General features: G+C 41.7%; 1 protein-coding gene across 1 annotated transcript in view; it reads right to left on the bottom strand.

Moving 5' to 3' along the window:
• Positions 1-16772, bottom strand: part of cog5 (component of oligomeric golgi complex 5) — a 320599-nt gene that overhangs the window by 5766 nt on the left and 298061 nt on the right. Inside the window, 3 exon segments of the mRNA XM_084330304.1 lie at positions 7123-7408; positions 10042-10145; positions 10620-10682. Of these exon segments, the coding sequence (XP_084186430.1) occupies positions 7123-7408; positions 10042-10145; positions 10620-10682 (453 nt within the window).

Here is a 16772-nt window from a genome sequence, read left to right as displayed (position 1 = left end):
TCTCTGCCGGAAGATTTTTCCCGATGCACAGAGCGCCACATCCGGTTTAGAGTGGAGTGCAACTTGCCCGAAATCCACCAGGTGGCGGTATTGAGGCGTTGAAATATCAGACAGGGTCCAGCTGTCTCCCGGAGGCATGTATGCTTTCTACAACGCAGTTCGGCGATTTGCGAATCTGATTGGCCACTGACGTTTCTGGTCATGTGACATGTGCGCCCAATAGCGTGACGAGCTGTGTCTTTGCCCATTTCCGTGTCGAACAGCCTGCAAAGCACCTGGCGTTCTATCGCCATGCTCTAAGACAAACTCTAACCATAACCAACTTCGAAAGAGTGCCTAAGCTTAACCGTCGAAAGAAGGGCAGGCGTGCTTAACCAGTGTAGACACTTGCGGTCCCACGATTGGGCGTACATGTCACATCACCAGAAATGACCTGGCCAATCAGATTCGCAAATCGCGAACTGCGTTGTAGAAAGCATACAAGCCTCCCGGAGCCTTCCTGGATGAATTATGAATGCCAATAGCTAATAAGGAAATAACGATCATAAAAATGAGTAAACTCGTTGTTGGCGCTATTCGATTGGCGGGCAATAACGAGTAAACTCGTTTTTGGCGCAAGATGTGTTAAGCAGCACATATAAATGACGAAAGATAGTGACAAAAACAAAGGATGCAATGGGTCATGAAAATTAACAAATTAAGCAAGCTATATACATCATGAAGTAAACAAAATATGATGGTTCCAACCGGAAAAAATGTGCCGAAAGGTCTGGATTATTACATATCTCGATGTGATTTATCAAGAAATATCTACAGCAAGAATTTTGGGTCTCAATGAATCCAAAATGACAATGTGGTTAGAAGTGGTGGAAAGAATAAAAGCTAGCATATAATGGTAGTGTCTGGTTAGGAGCGAGGGATAATGGATGGATTATCCAATGGGGGGTCCGGGAGGGGGGGGTACGAGCTAGAGCATATGTGTGTAGGGTATTAGATAGCAGGTATTAGGGGTATATCCTGTATAATACATTTAACTAAATGGTGATTTCATTGGATGTTTGTTTAAAAAATAATAAAAAAATTAAATACAGAAGTAAACAAAATAAAATATGAAATGAACGGAATACTAATGGTGAAAAATACTGTTATAATAATAATAATAACTTTATTTGTATAGCACTTTTCATACAGAGGTTGCAGTTCAAAGTGCTTCACAACAGTAAAAAATACAGGCATAAGCGGGCATAAAAAAGATAGACAGGTAGCAAGGTATGGCAAATCACAGTGTTTCACATTAGGATCTAGCATCCCAATAGGCTCTCCGCTTACAGTTTTCAGTAATACAAATAATAAAAATAGTTTAAAATGATTCAGTTTAAAAATAGTCTAAAAATTATAAAATAGAACGGACATAAAAATACAGGCATGAGCGAGCATAGCAAGGTATGGTAAATCACAGTGTTTCACATTAGGATCTAGCATCCTAATAGGCTCTCTATTCAGTAATACAAATAATCACAGTGTTTCACATTTGGAAAAATAGTCATCAGTAAGAAGTAAAAAGTGCGATAACCGACACATGAATTTGATAGGCAGTGTATAAGAGTAGGCAGGGTAAGAATAGTGCAGGTAAGTACAAGTTGTGTCAGGATATCCCTGATGTTTCCTCTTGCCACTAGGTGGTAGTAGATATCTATCAGTGAAATGCCTGAGCAAAGAGATAGGTTTTAAGCTGTCTTTTAAAGATGTCTAGCGAGTTGGCTTCTCTCATGTTTTGGGGTAGTTTGTTCCATAGTTTTGGGGCATAGTTGATAACGGCTGCATTATCGATCCTCTTTTGACTGCTTCTGGGAGCCTCTAGTAGTCCAGCAGCTGATGATCGCAGTGTTCTTGCTGGTGTGTAATTTATTAGAGTGTTGACGATGTAGCTAGGTCCCTGTCCATTTAGAGCTTTGTATGTAAGGAGAAGGACCTTAAAGTCAATTCTAAATGTTACAGGAAGCCAGTGTAAAGCAGCTAAGACTGGACTAATGTGCTCTCTCCTTTTGGTTCTAGTTAGCAGTCGGGCTGCAGAGTTTTGGATTAGCTGAAGCCTCTCTGTGGTTTTCTTAGGGAGACCTGTGAAAAGTGCATTACAGTAGTCTAACCAGCTAGATATGAATGCATGAATTAGCTTCTCAGCATCGTTCTGATTAATAAATGGTCGTACTTTTGCTATATTTCTGAGATGGAAGAACGATGTTTTCGTCACTTTGCTAATATGAGAATTGAAGTTCAGTTCTGAATCTATGATAACCCCGAGACTAGTGACCTCAGATTTGATCCAAGGGGTTAGTCCCCCCAGGTTCTTTATTAATGTTTCTTTTTTAGTTTTGGAGCCGATAATTAGAATTTCAGTTTTGTTCTCGTTTAGTTTCAGGAAGTTCTTACTCATCCATTTATTTATTGCCAGTAAGCAGTCTGTAATGGAGCTAATCACTGTATCATTTGGTTCAGCAGATATGTACAGTTGTGTATCATCCGCATAGCTATGGAAATCTACATTATGTTCTCTGATGATATCACCCAGCAGTAACATGTAAAGGGAGAAGAGTAAAGGACCTAAACAACTCCCTTGTGCAACTCCATAGTTGTTGTCGTATTATATCAGACATGTGATCTCCTAGTTTAACATATAATTTCCTCCCTCTGATGTATGTTTTAAACCAGCCTAGCACATGTTCTGAGAAACCGACATGGTTTTCAAGACGATCGATTAGAATATCGTGATTGATTGTATCAAATGCTGCACTGAGATCTAGCCGGATAAGGATGGAGATCTTATTCTCGTCAGAGTTTAGTCTGAGGTCACTGATTATTTTGGTGAGGGCAGTTTCAGTGCTATGATATTTTCTGAATCCCGACTGAAATTATTCTAAGATGTTGTTTTCTTCAAGAAAGGAATTTATTTGAACTGAAACTATCTTTTCAAGTACTTTACTAATGAATGGTAGGTTGGATATTGGACGATGATTTGCCATTTCATTACTATCCAAGTTAGTTTTTTTTTAGTAATGGCTTTACAACTGCTGTTTTAAAGGCATCTGGGAAAATACCAGTCCTAAGGGAAGTGTTTATGATATCTAGCACAGGGCTTGAAACACTATTAAACACCTGTTTGAAGAAAACTGTAGGTATAGGGTCAATGTCTGAGGTGGAGGAGTTACATTCTGAGACAGTTTTGCAGAGTACATCTAATGTGATGCATGTGAAACTTCTCATGGTTACATTGCGTGGTTTGCCGCAATCAGCTTTATTTCCATCATGAGTAATGCTGGCCCTGATCAAGGTTATTTTGTTGTTAAAGAATAGTGCAAGTTCTTCACACTTAACTGTTGATGACTGAGGAGGTGTAGGGGCAGTGTTGAGTAGTACATTAATAGTGGAAAAAAGGATTCTGGAGTTTCCAGCATTTTCTGTAATGATTTTAGAGAAGTAATCTTTCCTTGCTAAGCAGATGGTTTTATTATAAGCAGTTAAAGCATCTTTGTATATATCACAGCATATGGTGGTTTTTGTTTTTCTCCATTTTCGCTCCGCTGCACGACATTTCCTTTTTTCTTTGTTGACCGTATTATAGTTTTTCGTTTTTAATGGGGCGACAGAATTTAATATAGATGACATTGCATCATTGAGATTTTCTACCATTTCATTTAGAGAGCTGTCATGATTGTGTGGTTCATGTAGTCTAATAAGATCAATGAACTTTGATTCAGCCTTGTCGTTTAGGAGTCTCTTTTGAACTATGATTTATTTTTTTGTTTTAGTAAGGGTTATTTGAGTATCAAAAAATATACAGTGATGGTCGGAGAGAGGTAATTCAGTTATTGAGATATTTGTTATGCTTAGCCCAGTTGTTGTTATAACTAAGTCTAGTGTATTCCCAAGCCTGTGAGTTGCATTTGTTATATGCTGTATTAGGTCAAAGCTATCCAGTAGATTTTTTAGTTCTATAGTTTTGTAGTCTGTTTTCTTATTAAAATGGATGTTCAAGTCTCCATTTAGGATCACCTTATCATATCCGGTAACACATAGTGAGATCAGTTCAGAGAGCTCCTGTATAAATATTGGTGAGTGTCTAGGCAGGCGGTATATTGTGACGATAATAGTTGATTCTGTTTTGAGCTCAATGGCAAGATATTCCATCGACATGAACTCGCCTAGTTCTGTGATTCTAAACAAGCGTTTTGAGGAGAAGATTGCTGCAACTCCTCCGCCCCTTCTATTTTTTCTGGGTATTTGAAAAAAGTTATAGTCTGGTGGACAAGCTTCTATCATTATTGATGTAGCTGTGTCATTATTTAGCCATGTCTCTACTAGGCAGATGCAATCTAAGTTATTTTCTTTAATCAGATCATTTACTAAGAATGTTTTATTATTCAGTGATCTGACATTTAGGAGGGCTAATTTTATTTGTTGGACTTCTTTAGAGGAGGTCTGCTTTGGCTTGACCTTGATGGCCCTGAGGTTAATAGCAGGTAAACGCATTGATGGCGTATATTTTTCACCATGCCATTGGCTGGTTATGATTACCGGTATGTTTTGAGAGATGGCATGGCAATTGTGCTATACTGCACCGTACTGACTGTACTGTGCTTTCGGGGACATTTGATCAGACGAGATGGCCTTGTGTGATATGGGGGGGGGGTGGGGGGGGGGACGCCTTGTGCTGCTGCTGCACCTTGTGGCGAGATTGTGTCCTTCGTGATTATCTCTCGTGCTGGTATGAGTTTGATATTCTTGGAGGCCATTAAGGTATGACGCATGTTTGCTGCTAGAAGCCTCGAACCTAAGCGATTTGGGAAGAAGCCATTTCTTTGGAAACGTTCTGGGTTATTCCAGAAAACATTGAAGTTGTCAATGAATTTCAGGCCGTGTATAAGACATGCAGACCCTAACCATGAATTAAAATTTAGGAGTCGACTAAAGGCTTCTTGTCCTCTGCGAAAGCATGCAATTGGTCCACTGATGGACACATCAGTGTCTATGTACACAGACTGATGTTTGTCTAGTGTGTTCATTAAACGTGTGAAATCGTCTTTCAAAGTCTCTGTACCAGTCTTCTTTCGCAGGATGTCAAACAATCCAGAGTGAATGACAATTCTTGTTATGCCCGGTCTGATGAGTGTTGGCAGTATTTCGGCCAGCTCTTTCACAGATGTATTGTCTAGACAGATATTTTCTGTGTTTGCCATCTCCACATACCTTGTTGTGGAATCTCCAATCAGTATGCAGTCTATTTTCTGTGTGAGGTTAGCATTTTTCTTTCCAACAGTTTTGGGGCCGTTTGTTTTTGGGCTAGGCCTAGCCTGCCGGTTCTTACCACAGTCCTGTGGCCTTGGTGAAGCCTCGCTAGCCTTCTCAATAGCCGGCATGTTCACGCTGGTCCCGTACCTTCGGCGTTGGCTACCGCGACGTTATCCTCGGCGCATGGTAGTCTCTTCGCTGTTAGCCGTTAGCTCGGTCTGGGTCGTGTTTGCTAGCCGTCTCGCTCGTGGCTCTGTTTTCCTCGTCGTCTCGTCGTTAGCGTGTGCTCCGATGTGCCGGCTGTTAGCTTCGCTAGCATTAGCGTGAGCTCCGGCATACAAGCTGTTTGCTTCGCTAGTGTTAGCGTGAGCTCCGGTATTCCTGCTATTAGCGTCGTTAGCGTGAGCTCCGTTCCGCTCGCTGTTTGCTTCGCTAGCGTCGTTAGCCACGCTTCTATGTCTCTTTGCTTTTGGTGTTGATATGCGTGTTTCCGAGAGTAGGTTGAAACTATTTCCTGGCGGTAACGGGGGCGAGGTAATAGTCGTGTTCCTGGTTAGTTTATTTCTCCTTTTATCCTTGACGGTGGTCCACTGCTTTGGTCTAGCTCCTTGCTTGTGCCAGGGACCGTCTTTTGGGTGGTGCTGTTCTGTAACTAGCCTAGGCAAGTTTACAAGTTTCTTTATTAGTTGACATGCAAAAATACAGAATACCTTCACATGGAATGCTTTTTTCTGTTATGCTCCTATGAGGATCGTAGGACGCTTGGATCATACACATACAGCTCATTACAGTAATATTCCACAATTATTACATTTTAGATAGTAATAATGGTACAGAGCCTTGAGACAAACATAAGCGTATTCACCACCGCAAACAGACTGGCAGCCATTATAGGCAGCGCCATGTACGGAAGGAGGGGGGAGTGGGTAGGGGTTGTTACAGGGCTGTAGGGGGGGGGGGGGGGGGGTAGGAGTGATCCCTCACACGAGGCCAATGCAGAGGAAGGGGGGGGGATGGTGATGAGACAGTCATTTAGGCTCCCCCCTCCAGCGCCAGGTCTCAATCATGGTAGTGTTGGCTATATTTGTAGTAGCTTCAAAAATAGAGTCAATGAGTCGCTCATCCTGTTGGATTTGGTGCAGGATAGTAGGATAGTGTTATGTCTGATGCGGAGTGAACCGGAGAGCTAGCCGCCACTAGGGGCAGAGTGGCTAAGTGTGAGTGAATTACTGAATGAATGATGACTGAGTTGGTGACATTGCAGACCATAAAAGGTGCTTAGCTTTTTATTTGTATTGTCTTAAACGTCCTCCTGTCCTACAAACCCCCCTCCCACCTCCTCCTCTCTTGGCTTAACGTTGAAAATAGGTTGTCTTTTAATACACTTGTGCTGTTCAAGTTGGTCATGAGCAGTAAAACTCCTGTTTTTATACATAAACAGATTGTTTATAGTAATGTGCATGAGCATTACACTAGAGGTTCCAGTAATGGGCAGCTTGAATGACCAGGTCCAAAAACCAACGCTTTAAGGAGATCTTTTATTTTTAGATCATTGACTCTTTGGAATAACCTGCCTCAAAACCTCTGCTGCATTTACAGTAAATTAACTTTAAAAAATCATCTTAAATTGTATTTAACACTGTAAAGTATTTTTGTTTTGTTTTTTTTGTTTTCTGTTTCTTTGCTCGCATGTAATTTTAGCTATTTCATTTGTTAGCTTCATTATGCATTGTGTGTCGAGTACTGACTTTTAATAATTTTGTTTTGCAACAATAACTATTTTTGTATGTTTTTTTGTGTGGACCCCAGGAAGACTAGCTGGTTGCTATGGCACCAGCTAATGGGGATCCTTAATAAAAATCTAATCAAATCAAATCCTCTCACCTGGGCGAAGTCCGCCGCCAGCCTCATCTTGCCCCCCTCCCCCAGCGGTCGCACCAGACTGGCGTGCCGTATGAACAGCGCGATGGCCCTCTGGGCGCTGGACTCGGTGCTGTCGTAGATGAAGTCCACACACTGGAAGTGCCTGAAGTAGTCGGCCATGACTCTGGAGATGAATCCCTGGAGCTCCTTCATGTAGAGGGAGCAGGGCACGTCCGGTCGGCTGGGGCTGGACAGAGACCTGCGACGGCAGCCGAGTCACTGAGGTTAGTGTGGGTCAGTGGGAGGAATAGGGGGGTGTAGTCTGACGTCACTTTGGACCGGTCGCGCGCTCCACCCGTATAGGTAGTGATGCACCGATGTGAAAATTGTGGCCGATACCCGATATTAATATTGCTGTTCTGGCCGATACAGATATTTACCCATGTCGATATCTCTGTATAGAAAACACTTTTTTACGATAATCAAATAAAGAGCTATTTTCCAAAACGCATACTTTTTTTACTTTTGTAACTTATTTTCAGAAATTACTGATAGTTTGAAACTATTTAAGGCCAAAACATGTAAAAAGAAAAAAGAAAAATATAAAAAAAAAATATAAAAATATCTGCCCTATCTTGATATCGGACCGATACCGATGTGTAAAAAAAAACGGCCATATCGACCGATATTATATCGGCGGCCGATATATCGTGCATCACTACGTATAGGGATTTATCATTGGGGAAATGGATTATCGGCTATTGTAATAATTCTGCCTCCATCCGTTCCATTTTTTCACTAACATTATTGTTTAAGCATTTTTGGTTGAAATAAAATTATACGTAATTATTTTACGATTATTTGTTTTAAACGAGATGATTTAGAAATGTGTCTATTGGAAATACATTGCAATTTCAAGTGAGGTGGACCGGCCCGGAAACAACAATTGCACTTTGGGATCCTAGTGAACGAAAAGTGCAATACAAATACAATTTATTATTATTAACAATGTCGTAACCACTGCACCTCCCTATATGTCACATATTCCACAAGTCAAGGCCTTTTGTTCACACCTCCCCCTCCTCCCCCTGTATCCTCCTTTTCCTCTCCCCTGACCCGGTCCTCTCTCCCCCACCCCCTTTTCTCCCAGAAAGCTTAAGAGGTGAACTCACAGAATGAGAAAGGGGGGGGGGGGGGGGGTGATTTAGAGCTACGTTTTAACACCGAAGCTCACTTCCTCATCCCCTACTTCACGTTGCATCAGACTTGACCAACATGGCGGCAAAGTGGATAAGGCGAGGTTAACGTGCCAGTTCTGGTGGGTACAGCACACACCACGTGGGGCAACAGTGGCTCGGGAGGTGGAGCAGTCGTCTGGTAATCCGCAGGTTCCCGGTTCGATTTCCACTCCTCCCGGGCAGTGTGTCAAAGTGTCCTTGAGCAAGACACTTAACCCCTAATTGATCCCGAAGAGCAGGTTGGCACCTTGCATGGTCGCCTCCGCCGTCGGTGTGTGAATGTGTGAGTGAATGGGTAAAATGTGAGGAACAAATTGTAAAGCGCTTTGGATAAAAGCGCTATATAAATGCAGCCATTTACCACGTTAATAGTGGCTTCCCCACACTCAAGAGTAAAACAATATTTACACACTGGGCAGTACATTAGGTAGGCAGTAAATGGACTGCATTTATATAGCGCTTTACAATTTATTCCTCACATTCACCCATTCACTCACAGACGGCGGAGGCAACCATGCAAGGTGCCAACCTGCTCATCGGGAGCAATTAGGGGTTAAGTGTCTTGCTCAAGGACACTTCGACACGCTGCCCGGGAGCGGGAATTGAACCGGGAACCTCTGGATTACCAGATGACTGCTCTACCTCCCGGGACACTGTCGCCTGACTCGAAAAAGCAGAGCTAATTGATTAATCAAAGCTAATTCGCCAGCTTGTGTTCCCATTGAGACATCATCGAAGGGAAGCAATTCTGAACAACTTGTTTAGGCTTGTTGATCTGAAGACCTGGATATGTAATTGTATATGTAATTGTATATGTAATTGTATATGTAATTGTATATGTAATGCGAGGTGTGTCCGATATGTTCCAAAAGGTGACAGTGTGGATGCGCGAGCTGGGAGCGAGACTGCAGCAGAGTCGTACATTTATATTAAATGTGTGCTTCTCGCAGTGTTTTAGCCTGTATGAAACCATTAGTAAGTGGTCATCATTAGTTAAATAGGTCAGCGTTTGCTCTGAAATGCTTTGAAATGGGAGATAAAAAAAATCAAGATGATATGCTGGCCATTTTGACTGTCTCAGGATGAGAGATATGAAACGCTGTTTGCTCGTTGTCCAAAAACCTTTACATAAATTAACAGTTCATGAGTAATACAAACGTCTTGGATTGATTGTAATAATCATTTGTATACAGTTTCATGGCGTACAATCCTGTGTTTCACACTGTACAGAACACCGTTGGTTACTTATTTCACCCTGTACAGAATACCGTTCTAAAAAAAGGAAAAAGTTGAGGTTGCCATCATTTGCTAAGATTTCGAGTTACATGCCACCTAAATACATATTTTAAATGATGATCTTCTGTACACAGGTGGAGTAAGTACGCTACTTTCCCCTCTGTGCATCATCTCGCCTGCCACGGAGAATGTTCGAAAAAGGTAACTCCAGGCAATGCCCATACCCAATTCTCTGCACATTGTCCAGAGTCCATGTCTGACAGAGGCTTTAGGAAGGTAATTTAAGCTTGTATTGAGTCTGACAAGTGTGTGCGTGTGTCTGGGGAGGGAGAGGGGAAGGGGTAAAACCATTTAGCAATGTGACACTCATGTGACAATGGAATGCAATTGCATTGTGTGTGTGTGTGTGTGTACGGACCCAGAGAAGTCCTCTTGGTGCAGTGTGATTATGATGGCCTCTATGGAGTCACTGACGGACTGAAGAAGAGGCTGCACCGCACTGGACATCAGAGTCTGTACGCCCTGAGAGAGAGAGAGAGAGAGAGAGAGAGAGAGAGAGAGATAGAGAGAGAGAGAGAGAGAGAGAGAGAGATAGAGAGAGAGAGGGGAGAGAGAGAGAGAGAGAGAGAGAGAGAGAGAGAGAGAGAGAGAGAGAGAGAGAGAGAGGGAGAGAGAGAGAGAGATAGAGAGAGAGACGAGACAGAGAGAGAGAGATAGAGAGAGAGAGACAGAGACAGAGACAGACACAGAGAAGCAGTACAAAAAAATCGGTCCAACTGAATAATTTCACATTTTGCTTATGAAAATCACAAACTAGAACATGCACAGCAGAATTACAATTATATTTAAATATGCACTTGGCAAAATAGAAAGATTCTGACTCTCAAGAGTACGAGCAGTAGAGCGTAATATAGCTGAGACGGACCCCCCCCCCCCCCCCTCACCCCACAGAATGAAAAGGAAGTGGTTGTCGACACCACTGTTGTTGTGTTTTACCTCCAGTGAAGAGGAGAGTGCCTGCTCTGCCGCTGGGGGGCATGACCCCAACCCTGAGATGACCTGGGAACACAACACACAGAGGTCAAAGGTTAGACCATTTTAGTCTAGACTTTTAGACTGTATGGAAATTCCTTCTCACAGCACTGTACCCATCAGACAATACATACAATACAACATCATGTAAAAAAAAAAACACAATAACAATAACAAGCAGGAACCTGCGTTCGGAGGGCAGTAGGGTGAGGTAGTGATCGAGTGTGTGATGTCCTGTTCTATTGATGTTTTTTCCTTTTCGTTTTTGTTTTCAGTGGCTAGGACCTGGACCAGGTCAAAAGAAAGTACTTTACACACTGCTGCCTATCTATATATGCAATAAATCGTGTCTAATACTGTGTTTAACACTTTGATCGCCGGGGTTAAATTCATAATTTACCATCCCTCGCCAGCCCTATTTAACATGGAGAAGTTCCCCTTCTTTGCAGGGCTATAACTTTTTAAATTGTATTGCTAAATTGACATGACTATGGCCCATTCAACGTCCTATATCTATTGTTCAGGGTGTAGCAACGTTATACTTTTTCATTCACATATTCATACTAAAATACGGTCTAAAGTATAAGTATGTTTTTATCGTTTTCTGCAGCTTTCTCCAGAACTTGATTTATAGCCCTAAATGCATTATATTGATGATCAAATACAGTTTGGTAGGAATCTGTGCGAGATAAAAAATGTCAACTGGAAGTGCTTCTAGGAGTTACTACGTATGATCTGATGTTGACCGGATGGGGGGGGGGGGTCGTTTATAATTCCGTGGGCAACGTTATATCATTCATCTAGTGTGGGTGATATGATCATTAGAGCAGTTAGTATCGAAGACATTAAAAAATAACGCTGAAACTCACCGTAGCTTCCTCGCGACGTTGGGAGATGAGCGTGGAACAGAAATTTTTCTATTATGGGATGTCGAAATATCCGATCCATTTCCAGGTTGTATAATAGTATATACGTCCAAATCATGTTGTTTATCGAGTTATTTGCAACCGATCGACATACATTGTGTCAAGATGGAGTCCTGCTAATGATAGCGAGTGCCCGGACGAAATATGGGTGAGCACCACTTCATCCGCATCACTTCCTGTTTGGGCAAGCGGCCGATCGGCCACTAGATGGCGCTCTTGAACCGTTGGAGAATTGAGAGGGGCTCACCAGTACATATAATGTCTCCGGGGGAGAAATATGATTTCGATCACAGATTTTTGAAATATTGATATCAAAGACGCTGTCCAGCGTCTTCTGCAGAATAAGCATGGCGGGGAAAGACGCTGAACAGCGTATCCGGCGATTAAAGTGTTAATATATATATTTATGTTTATGTTTATATATATATATATTTCTCAAAAAAATATTTTCTAAAAAATTTCAAATGTAAAAGATAAATTGTTACTAAATCATGTCTAAAATGTATAAGAAAATCATGCAAGTCTTGGTACCCGCCCATGATCACCAGGTGGGGCTGATAGCTAATTTATTAATTTCATTTCCTGTATAAAAAAGATGCAATTTCCTGTTGTGTTCATACTTGAAAAAGACCGGAAGGGTTCGAAACGTTGTATCTGCTATTTCTTGTCACAATTAAAACACCTTGGAACATCAAAAGTGAGTTGCGAGCCCTGCTTTGTTTCATGTACTACTGTTTTTTACGGTTTGGCTCAGCACCAAGGAACGGAGGATGTGCGTTATTTATTTTTTCGCAATGAGTACAATGACCACATTGCTTAGGTCTGTGAGGTTGGGTATGGGGAGGCGGCGGTGTTGGTTATGCGTGAGTTTGGCCCCATTAGTAAGGGATAGTAACAGTTAAGAAGACGTAGAACAGGAAATCAACCTCTTGTACTGTATGTACATCTGTTATCTTCAAAGGGGTTATCATCCCTGTATATTTGTATATCTTGTATATTTGTTAGAGGTGGGCATAGATTAATTTTTTTAATCTAGATTAATCTATCTGCAATCCTGGATTTAATCTAGATTAAAATGGCAAAAAAAAGGAAAAAAAACCTGCCGAAGGCATTCAAAATATGTGTGTTCTACCCAACTAATGACCAGAAGTAAGTCCTTACTTTTTCTTTCCTCCTTATGTTTCTCAGGCCAGGTGGCCCATTACACCATGAGCCCATCTCCCGTTTCCAAAATGCATTACAGACTGTTTGAAAAAGCTGTTTTGCTATGATAATTGGTAATGAAATATCAAAATAATGTTCAATAAGATGTACTTGTGTTTAATAAGTTGTTTTATTCAGAAGTTAACACAAATAAATAATATTACCAGTACAGTACAGTATCTAGCACTCTCAGGAGCAAAACAGAAAGAATAATTTCAAACTTGAACTATGTGACATGGCTTGAATCAACTGCTCCAGTGGAGTTGCTCAGTGGCCAATGGTGTCAACTGTGGTTGTACTGGGCAGCTCCCAGGTGTGAATGGAACTGTGTGAATGTGAAGCAGGGCGTTCCTGAAAAAGAGCATCTGTGCTCAGCGAACCTACCCTGGGTAAATAAAGGTTAAAAAAGAAAAAAAAAAAAAAAAAGAAAAAATTAGATTAATGCGTTAATTATATTATCGCGCGATACTAGTATAGCGTTAACGCAGCACGGCCCAGCTCTAATATTTGTATATCTTGTATGTCATAAATGTCTGGATGTAACAGTACTGTTTATCTGTATGTCATAAATGTTACGATGAATTGAAAATGGGGGACCCTGATGTAAACAAGACGAACGTCTTTCTCTGGTCTGCATCCCCTTAACAATTGTGTGTATTGAGCTGTACTGTATTGTACCCATTCTGCAATCTGTTAATAAAGTTTTCAATCAATCAATAAATCAATCAATCAACTAATCAATGTCCTACACATGTACTGTACTGTATGACGATCTGTTATCGTCAAAGGGGTAATCATCCCTGTGTGTCCTACACATTATATCTTCATGTTGCACTCAGGCAGAGAGCTGCTTTTGCCACAGAACGAAAATGTCAAGTGTGTATGAATATTAACCGTTAACACATTGGGTGCCAACAACGAGATATCTCGTTGTCGGCCGCCATGCGTTGGTTGCCAATAACGAGATTTCTCGTTATTTAATCGTTATATCTTTTATTAGCGATATCCATAAATTTTTCTGCGTTGGTTGCCAATAACGAGATTTCTCGTTATTTAATCGTTATATCTTTTATTAGCGATATCCATAAATTTTTCATCCGTCCAGCCTGACATTATCATTGCGAATGGCTCTGAGCTCGAAAAGGGCAAATACCGCCCCCTATCGTCTCCCGGATGGTAATGCACATGGATTGGATTGAGTGAAAAATTGCATCAGAGAAAAACTCCGCCCCAGGGTTTCCCCACCTCTGGCAAGCAGTATCGTGTTATCAGATACACTGGCAAGGCTGGAAGCAGCTTGGATCATGTGTTTCAGACTATAACGTTGGGTCAATAAACGCGATCAATATTTGGAATGGCGATCAGGAATTGGATTCATCTTTTTGCAGAACATCTGATCTGAGGTAAGGAATCTATTTGACCAGTTTTGGGTTAATCAGAGTTGTTTTTCACAGATTTCACACCGTGTGTGTGTGTGTGAGTGTGTGTGTGTGGCGTTAGGCGCTGAGCGGCGAGCGCGGCGCGAATAAATAATTTTTCAGCCCGCTTTTGTATCGTGCATAAAAACACAAATACTCTCGATAATTTAGCGTTTATTTGAAAACTATTCATAAATCTGCCGGAAAATGACAACGTGTTTTGTGTATTCCAGTAAATGGCTATTTTCGTGGAATTTCTAGAACTCTCCGAAACTATACTTGTATTCAAAACGGTATAAAACGGAAATGTACTGATGAAAAAACAATCCGTTTTGTACATGTTGACTGCAAGCAAGTCATTGATAAGCGACGGGTGTATTAGACACATAGGCATAATTTAAGATATAGTTTATGCGTTCGCAAATGTGCTCGTCCTCCCATTGATTAACGTGGTGGCATCCAAGCGATACATCGCCATATCCGATGTGTTAAAGTCCCCACAAACTCCACGGACAGTACAGCTTAGTGAACATAATTATCCCATCTTCTTTGTGCACTGGCAGTGCCCTTCACAGTGCCCTATGACTGGATGAGTGCCCTTACACAGTGCCCTATGACTGGATGAGTGCCCTTACACAGTGCCCTATGACTGGATGAGTGGCCTTACACAGTGCCCTATGACTGGATGAGTGCCCTTACACAGTGCCCTATGACTGGATGAGTGCCCTTACACAGTGCCCTATGACTGGATGAATAATCTAATCACACAGTCTACTTTAATTGTTTACCATTCATCCGTGCTTTGCCCCACACTATCATTTATCCTTCCATGACTCACTGCCCCCCTCCCTCTCTTTTCAATTTGTCCTCCTAAAATAACTTGTTCAGTTTTCAGTGACATTTGGATCACCATCCAATCCATCAACCCTCGTTCTCCCTCCATCTTTTTTTACAATCTATATCTATCCATCTATCTATCTATTCATCCATCCATCCCTCGGAAATAAATCAAATCAAAGAAGAAACATCACAATAAATCAAGAACAAAACAAAAACACCATGAAGTCCAAATTTTTTTTAAATAAATGAATGCAACACTCCCAGACATACCCAAAATAACTTCACCCTGTCTTTTAAAGTGAAAGTGTGTAATTGTGGCGCCTGCTGGCCACGAAGTGCACCGTCTCTCCCGTGTTTTCAATCAATTTCTTTCCCATTATCTGTGCACTTTGTGTTTCCACACGCGGACGAGAAGGCTGACTGAGCCGGTCACACCAGACCGCTTGAGACTACACAACAGCGGCAGAAACGCTGTGTCCAAGCACCGCCCGGTCGTCTCGATTCATTGTGTACACACGCTCCCGAACTATTTTCAATAGACAGTTACATGTTGATAACCTTGCAGTTAAATAATCCCATCCAAACAGTCCCTCCACCCTCCCTCCCTCCCTCCTAGAATATCTTTTCCCTCCATTTTCAAAGAGTATAATGTTGATAACCTTGCAGGTAAATAATCCCATTCATTCACCAGTCCCTCCTCCCTCCACCATCCTCCTAGAATAACTTTTCACTCCATTTTCAAACAGTATAATATTGATAACCTTGCAGTTAAATATTAATGCTCCAGTAATGTGTATTTATTACACTATTAATCAGAGGAGCTGCAGTGCGGCGACACGTTATACATCTTTAATGGAGGCTTCGGCCTCTCCCACTTTGTCTCTCTCTCTCTCTCTCTCTCTCTCTCTCTCTCTCTCTCTCTCTCTCTCTCTCTCTCTCTCTCTCTCTCTCTCTCTCTCTCCCTCCCTCCCCCTCTCTCTCCCTCTCTCCCTCTCTCTCTCCACACTCACTCACTCTCTCTCTCTCTCGCTGCCTGTGACGTCCTCTGCGATCCTCTCTAAAGCCCCGAAAGCACATGCGCGTATACAACCACACACAAACACGCACAAACACGCACGCACACACACACACACACACACACACACACACACACACACACACACACACACACACACACACACACACCTTCCTATCCTCTCTAAATCTTTCTCTCCTGTGTTTTGTGTATTGTGTGTGTGAGTTCATGTGTTTTGTCTGTAGGATGTGTGTGAGTGCATGTGTTTTGTGTGTATTGTGTGTGTGAGTTCATGTGTTTTGTGTGTATCGTGTGTGTGAGTGCATGTGTGTTGTCTGTATTGTGTGTGTGAGTTAATGTGTTTTGCGTGTAGGGTGTGTGTGAGTTAATGTGTTGTGTGTGTAGGGTGTGTGTGAGTTCATGTGTTTTGTGTGTATTGTGTGTGTGAGTTAATGTGTTGTGTGTGTATTGTGTGTGTGAGTTAATGTGTTTGTGTGTAGCCAACAGTTGTGTTTGGAGGATCAAGGAAAAAGGGTGGGGCTTGAGATAGGTACATTAAAATGGATGGCACATAGGGTGTGTAGAAAGATAGTACAACAAGACCTATGGAATTTGTGTATCTGTTAATTCAGTATAAATTGTGCATTTCACTTCAGAACTAAGCATTTCTTATTGAAACCAAAAGGTATTAGTAGACGCAAGTTATGGTATTTCA

Source organism: Notolepis coatsorum (assembly GCF_963971535.1).
Source record: "Notolepis coatsorum genome assembly, chromosome: 15".
Classification (NCBI taxonomy): Eukaryota; Metazoa; Chordata; class Actinopteri; order Aulopiformes; family Paralepididae; genus Notolepis; species Notolepis coatsorum.
The sequence above is the reverse complement of the archived record's forward strand: the minus strand, read 5'-3'. Positions and strand labels throughout refer to the sequence as shown.